The sequence below is a fragment of the Corapipo altera genome, unplaced genomic scaffold (assembly GCF_003945725.1).
Source record: "Corapipo altera isolate COAL_440 unplaced genomic scaffold, ASM394572v1 61148, whole genome shotgun sequence".
Classification (NCBI taxonomy): Eukaryota; Metazoa; Chordata; class Aves; order Passeriformes; family Pipridae; genus Corapipo; species Corapipo altera.
Window position 1 is genome coordinate 1,547,014 of NW_020884978.1, and position 7,947 is coordinate 1,554,960.

At 38.2% G+C, this 7,947-nt stretch overlaps 1 protein-coding gene across 3 annotated transcripts in view; it reads left to right on the top strand.

Annotated features, from left to right (window-relative positions):
* LOC113957782 (kinesin-like protein KIF2A) overlaps positions 1-3,973 on the top strand; it is a 79,083-nt gene extending 75,110 nt beyond the window's left edge. For all 3 annotated transcript variants that reach the window (XM_027665554.1, XM_027665555.1, XM_027665556.1), the window contains 2 exons: positions 1,932-2,067; positions 3,888-3,973. In XM_027665554.1, coding sequence (XP_027521355.1) covers positions 1,932-2,067; positions 3,888-3,973 — 222 coding nt within the window. The remainder of the gene's footprint in view (positions 1-1,931; positions 2,068-3,887) is intronic.
* Positions 3,974-7,947: the final 3,974 nt, after the last annotated feature.

Below are 7,947 nucleotides of genomic sequence, written 5' to 3' on the forward strand. Positions count from 1 at the left end.
TTTTCTTCTCAACAAATGTTCCTAAATAGACTGTGTTCATTGCAAGAAAAGTTGCTATTTTCTTTTTACTATTTCAACTATTTACTATATTTTCTGTGATAGTCGTTTTCCAGCATTAGTGACTGTTTTTTCTAGTTGTGGGGAGTTTACTCAGATTGATCTCAAAATTTTCAATTTCACTGTCTAATCTATGCCAGTATTCCTATGCCAAAGCTGGCAATTAATAGTAATGTGTCTATATAGTAATGTCTCTATCAGCATCATTTCTGTGTGGTCATCTCCCTCTAAGGTACGGCAATACTCCCTCCAAGTATTTTCTCTAAATATCCTTTCATGACATCTTCCTCTGAGATACTGAGATCCAGAAGAAACAAATATATTTCTAACTGCCTGTTTGCTTCCTTTTTACAGATACATAAGGTTTTCACTTGCTATTAGTCAGGGTCGCTGAAAGGAGTACTGACTACATAGTGTAATGCTGGTCAGTACCATGGAGCCTTTTACATTCACAAAATAAATGGTAATAATATATATATGAGTTACTACTTTTCAGAAGGAAATGTGAATTGCTTCTGTTAATAACCTTATAATCTTTAGACAGGCTGTCCATTTGGAGCATCTGCTGCAAGAAAATAGCAAAACATTAAACCTATAGGGAATACACACCTCCTCAATTTAGGTATCTAACTTAGTGGAACATTGATGTGTGTTCATGTAATACAGTAGGATGCAAAATAACACATTTTACAACAGATGTAGAGATTTAGTTATTGTGAAACATTATCCCTGAAGTAAAGCATGCAGAAGTGTGAAAGTCTTATGCTGTATGCCATAACTGTGTCCTAATGCTTGCAACTTCTGGAGAGACAAACTGCATTAGTTTAAGATGTTACTGCTTCTGTGTGTCCATCTGGCCTTATGCTGGAGATTACTGCTCCTCACAGCAGTCATCAGAAGGAAATGTGTCTGAGTCTCAGCTACCTTCATTTGCAGCATTACTTGTTAGTTTATGCCATGGGTGAAGATGACCTGCACCAATACAAAATCTACAAGCTGTAACATGCAGAAGTTGTCTTCTGTCAGCTTTTTCCTGGAAGCTGTTGATTCTGGGATACAAACCATCCTATCCTAACAAAAATCTCTAAAATAGATTAGATGAATGAATTGTACTATAGAGGTCTTGATCTTCCTTTGTTTCTTGTCAGTTGCTTACTTTATTTTTAATCAAAGCACTTCCAATGGGATCGGTTCTCCTGATCAGAGCTTTGCATGATTCTGTAAGCTTTAAGTTCCTGGTTGCATTCTTCTTTGCTGCAAGGTTTTTTTCTTTTCTCTTTTTTTCCCTCTTTTTTTTAATTTGTAATATTCAGAGTGCAAAGATGCCTAAGAGATCTGTTAACCGTCTTTTACAGTACTCTGTCTGGGGAGTTAGTTCTTGCAATAGAGAGATTAAAAAAACTCTTCTTTTATACACCTTCTCTCAAAACTGGTTTTGAGTATGGACAGAATTATTTTGGCTCCTTGACTGTAATAATGACACTGTGATTATATTCAGTGGTAACCATCCCATACTTAAAACTGAAGTCTGGGTTCAAAGTTTGATACCTACACAAGCGTACATAACCATGACATAAAGTTCTTAATTTCTTAGTTTTACAACCATCTAAGTTCTGAATTTGAAGAGAACTGTGGCAGATGGGGTTTATCTGTTGCTGTTATGACCACTGGAGTTAAGAAACTATGTAGAAAACATAAAATTTTCTGAATTAGGAATAAGGATTCATTTTAGGATTGAAACCTGTTATAGTGAGGTGACTAGACAGTAAAAGTGTGGTCATCTTGAGAAAAGGAGTAATTCAACTCTTTGTCTTGAAATTTACCTTGAAACTTTGCTAATGTATTTAGTTGAGGTTTTTTTAACTTTTACCTAGGAATCTATTAGATGGCTGGAAGATGAAAAAGCTCTTCTTGAAATGACAGAAGAAGTAGACTATGATGTGGATTCTTATGCTACCCAACTTGAAGCAATTCTAGAGCAAAAAATTGATATTCTGACCGAACTTAGAGGTAGATTGCTTTTAATCACTTTTGTGTGCATTTTCATATGCCATGGAGACTTGCAGTAATAATGAGAAGGAAAAAAGAGTGTGGTTATGTTTTGGGGTCTTTTTTCACCTTATGCTGTCCTGTGATGTTCTGTGAAAGGAACATTTATTCTGCTGCCTAAGAACAAGTTCACATCTGTATTCAATCCATCCTAGTTTAAAGGAAGAGTCTGCTTTACTTCCAGGAAGTATAAACTTGATCCTGCAACTTTGGGTTGTTTTTTTCTTTGTTCCAAAAGAATAAAGGAAGGAAAAAGAAAATCCAAAAGAACTGTACAGAAAAAAAAAAAAGTAATGCAATGAGGAAAAAGTAGTAGGAATTCCCAGTTCCTGTTCTATTGCACTCTGTAATGTAGCAGGGAGCCTGCTGTTGTTTTTCAGTCTGTGCTTAAGAGTAACATCAAGTTCTGAGTAGCTTGGCTGTTAGTCTATTTTTCCTTAGCAGGTTTTCTGTTGAAATTTTTTCAGCCTCTGTTGAAAAACCAACAGTAGATAATTCTTAGTTCCCAAAACTGACTCTTCCACTTGTCTTCTAAAATCAGCATGTCAGCTTGGTACCTCATGGAGATTAATTTTTCGTTTTAGTTTCTGTATCTCTCTGCATTCCAGCAGACATGCAATACTGGTTTGGGTTTTTTATCTGTGTTAGAAAACTCCTTATAAGATAAAACCCTACATTTTACTCAGATTGAGTATCTGCTATAATTTAGAAGAATACATCAAGCAAATTGGATGTGACCTGCTTGCTTTGTACGCATGTATTGGCACCAGTATACTTTAGCAAATAATTAGATGTACATTCCTTTGCTTCTTAGGGATGATGGTTTCCTCTTCAGGGAAAGACAATTTGAGACAACAGCAGTGAAAAAATAGTTTAGGTGACTCCCTGTTCTTCCATAACTTATTAGATATGGTTTTTGAAATAAGATACTGGAGATAAAGGATATCTGAAAGATCTTTGCATCTTTACAGACAACATGATACATGTATAGCTTTACAGTAGGGAAGAACTGTTAAATCAAAGATTCTTTCTCACAGTAACTTTTGTGTTATGCTCATGGCACATAATGGTCACTGAATATTTCAGCTTTTATTCCTGTCACTTTTGGACTGACTTTTTTATGCTGTCATTTTTGTTTCCTTCTCATTCTTGGGCATATTACTGGGGAATGGGAGTGGAGGAGGAATACAAATATGAAAGAATGACATACTTCTTTTCTCGGGTTTCTTCCATTCTCGTACTAGCTATGATGAAACAAATGATTGATGCATTTATCTATTTACTTCCCAAATTTAATCACAAATGCTTTTCACATTCATAGAAAAGTTGTTATCATAGAATTACAGAATGGTTTGGGTTGGAAGGGACCTTAAAGATCATCTCATTCCAACCCCCTGCCACAGACAGGGACACCTTCCACTAGACCAGGTTGCTCCAAGTCCCATCCAACCTGGCCTTGAACACTTCCAGGGATGAGGCAGCCACAGTTTCTCTGGACAACCTGTTCCAGTGCCTCACCACCCTCACAGAGAAGAATTTCTTCCTAAGAAGAGACAGGGATAGTATCTAAGAAGGGACTAAGTTGCTAAGCAACTTGTTTGTATGATGAGTATTTAATTTAAGCTTATCTCAGTCCTCTTGTAGTCTGTATCTTCAGCTCTTTTTGTGGAGGAATGTTCTTTGTTTTGCATTAAGGTCAATATGTGGGGCATCAGGCCTTAGTTTCAGGATCTATGTTAAGCACAGGTACATCAGTACTCATTCTCTCTTTTTCATTAAAGATAAAGTGAAATCTTTCCGGGCAGCTCTACAAGAGGAGGAACAGGCCAGTAAACAGATCAACCCAAAAAGACCACGTGCCCTTTGAAATGGGACTCTGCTGCTAACGGAATCTATGAACCTGTACTTCTGTAGGACACATTTGCTACAAAACCCAGTGGCCGTAAGAACTCGACTACTTGAAAGCGTAAAACTGTTAGAAATGTCCTGTTTATTATTCATCTGAATTATATTTTCAGTTTTGTGTGAAATGCTCCTATGATGTCTACGAAATGCTTCTAGGTCAGACAGTACAACCGTGCAGGGTTCAGATAATGCTTCTAGGTCAGACAGTACAACCGTGCAGGGTTCAGATCTGCGAAGCACTTTGTTTAAAATTTCATTTATTCAAATTGTGAATTTTATGTTTGGAAATATTTGCCATGTTTTTAATAATGAAGCAAAACTGTGGCAATTGAAAAGTCACAGTATTTCCTTTTAACTATGTTCAGTTTTGTTACAAAGACCAGTTGTGCACTTTTAAATTGTGTTGCTGCATGCATACCTCACTAGTGGTTTTATATAACTTCTACAGATAGCTGTGCTTACCTCTTCCCATTCTGTGCCTTGATGAAGGCTACTTAACCCTAAACATCCTCTCTCTGAAGCACAGCCTTAACAAACAACATTCCTTATTTGTCAATATAAATTACTTTGAGTGTGTGTATATTTTTTAAGTATTTTGAGGCTTTTTTTTTTTTGGTGGCTGGTGCATTTCACAGCATGTGTCATATCCTTCAAACAGGAACTGCAGGAGCTGTTAGAGTGAACATACAGCTGGGCATTCCATCCTCCTTGTAAAATATCTGGAATTTATGTTTATTTCAATACCATCATTTCTCTGTAATTTCTCTGTAATTAAAAAAAAACCACCAAAAAAGAGGTAAAAAGGAACAAAAAATACATTGGTTGATGTGTAATAAAGAGTAATGTTTAAGTACTGAGGAGAGTTGTATCTTAGAATAATGCAGATAGATATACAGTATGTGTTATGGTGTGATAATGCTGTCAGAATAAAGGTACAATCTGACATCTGCATATGGATAGGTTAAGTGTCAAAATTCAGGGATCCATCTAAAGAAATGCATTTCACATATTGTTAAAATTTGGCTTTTGATGCATGACTGGTTTACATGTACATTAACTGTAGTTTGCAGATAGTTTAAGTAGCTCTGATGCTTAAAAAAAAGTAACTAATACCTATTTTTCCCTTTGTACAGTGCCAGCAGCTGAAAAGTGAGGTGAAATTGGATCATTTGAGGATTTGCACAATATCTCTACCTAGTACTAATGGAAATCCTATAAGTACCTGAATTCTCTCAAATGCATCATTTGTATCAGCACTTTTTAGGTGGTGGTATTCAAGTTATTTTTGCATGTCAGTACCCAAAAAAGATTGACCTTCCATGTACAAATGAATTGTCAAATGAAGAATTGTAGACCTCTCTAGTTCTTTCCATTTCCACAAGTTCATATCAGCAGACTTTCCCTTGGAACTGTTTGAAAATTACTTTTGTAATACAAGCCTGTTTGTTTGTGCCAGGTCTGGAGGGAAATAAAGGGAAGGCAATGAAAAGAGAGTTAATTGAGCCAGGAATTCTTGTAGTATTTAATATTTGTATCTCCCATAGGAAGGTAGGCTATGGGAAGCTCTTGTCACATTGTGGTTAAAAATAAAAAAAAATCATCATGGTAGAAGCACTGAAACCTCAAGTTTTGAGTGTACGAATGACTGGTATCATTAAAAGCATTGTTAGAAAGTGCCAAACCTGTTTAAAGAACAATACACATCAAATTAGATGGCCTACGTCCAGGACTGTTGGGAAAGGAAATTGACCAGGAGACTATTGGCAAATAGACTTTGCAGAGCTTCCACAGCAAAATAGGTACAGGTGTTTATTGGCACTGGTAGATACTTTTTCAGGATGACCAGAAGCTTTTCCTTGTTGCACCAACAAAGCTAGGGAGGTGGTAAAGATTTTATTGAAAGAAATTATCCCAAGGTTTGAAATGCCAGTGGGAATGTCATCAGACAGAGGTTCACACTTCATTGCTGAAAATAGTGCAAAGCCCAGCTAAAACATTAGGGGTGAAATGGGACTTGCATACTCCATGGAGACCTCAGTCAAGGGGAAAGTAGAAAGAATGAATCAGAGTATAAAAAGACAAATTAGCAAGATTTGCCAGGAATCATATTTAAAATGGCCAGATGCCCTTCCTTTGGCCTTACTGAGGGTACGAATTAGACCTACATCCAAGGAAAAGGTGAGTCCATATGAAATATTGTATGGGCGACCATATCAGGTTACAGAAAGCAAAGGGAATATCCAAATTGGTGGGGATCAAAGTCTAACAGGATACGTTGTATCTCTAGGGAAGGTGTTGTCTTCTCTCCACAGATATGTTGTGATGGCAGCACCCACGCCGCTGGATGTTGCCCCCATCCATACCAACCCAGAGACTGGGTATACCCCAACAACTGGATTGAAGAACCTCTCCAAGAAAGGTGGAAGGGACCATATCAAGTGTTGCTAACTGTCAATACTGCTGTGAAGATGCATGGAGTAGATTCATGGATCCACTACAGCTGAATCAAGCCAACTTCGAACCCAGAAGAACCTTACTGGACAGTATAGCAAACAGTAAATATGCTGCAGATAAAGTTGCAATGGAACCAGAGACTTTAAAATGAAAGATGTTAAATGGTTTATCTTTTTGTGTTTACAGAACAATATTTCCAGTATTACAACATGGTTATTTGTTCCTGGATTAGTCAACCATCCTAGCAAGGCCTTGCAACTAACGATTGTAATGGCAAGTATGGTTTCAAGTGTCTGAGGTGTAAGTGGTCTTTAGGGAAAGGGAGCAATGTCCTTTTCCCTAAAGACCACTGTAACATGACACAAATAGAACAAATACTACCTGACCCTTGGAATAAAAATTCACATCTAAAACTAGTGCAAACCGTAACACTGATAACAAATATTAGTAATTGTTGGATTTGTTCTCAATTTCGTATTCATTCAGATGAAAGTATTCAGATGATAGGACTTCCAACACCAAGTGTATTCTCCAATGCTCTTCCTCCAACTGGAGTGATGCACCTTTTGGAGGGAGAAACAGCCCAACTCCCTATAGATCAACAAATCCTGTCGGTAGAAATAGTAGTCACTGAGACCTCCTGTGTTCAACAATGCCTAAAAGGACCAGGAGCAGCCCAGGAGCAGCCCCTCACTGGAAAATTCACCTAAGAGGCTTGGCAGACACAGGTGCCGATGTGACTGTCATCTCTATTCGAGATTGGCCACCTTTCTGGGCACTCATGGAGCCAGAGAAAGCACTGAGGGGAGTGGCAGGAGTTACAGCACCAAAACAAAACCTGCATCCTGTTGTGATCACAGGCCCTGAAATCATTCAGCCATGGTTCGTCCCTTTGTTTTGGACCTGCCAATCACATTGTGGGGCCAAGATGCTTTGGGACAATGGGGACTTGGTCTTACTACAAATTTGTCCTAATGGCCACTGAACAGTAGCTGGTCCCTGCCCTAACCTGTATGACAGATAAGCTGGTTTGGGTGGATCAGTGGCCTATTAGAAAGGACAAGTTGCAACATCAAGCCCTCATTCAAGAACAACTTTTAGCAGGACATATTTGTGCTTCTACCAGTCCCTGGAATTCCCCAGTGTTTGTGATCCAAAAAAGAAGTGGCAAGTGGCTTCTATTGCACGAACCTATGGGGGCTGTCCAACCAGGCCTGCCTTCGCCATCAGTGCTGCCCCAAAACTGGCCACTTACTATAATCGACCTAAAGGACTGTTTTTTCTCCATTCCTTTACACCCCAGAGATGCAAGGAGGTTTGCTTTTTCAGTACCATCTATCAATGCCAGTGAACCGCATGCTCGCTATCACTGGAAGGTTCTACCTCAAGGGATGAAAAACAGTCCAGTTTTGTGTCAACTGTACGTGTCCATTGCATTGTCACCTGTACATCAGCAATACCCAGAAGTCTGCATTTACCACT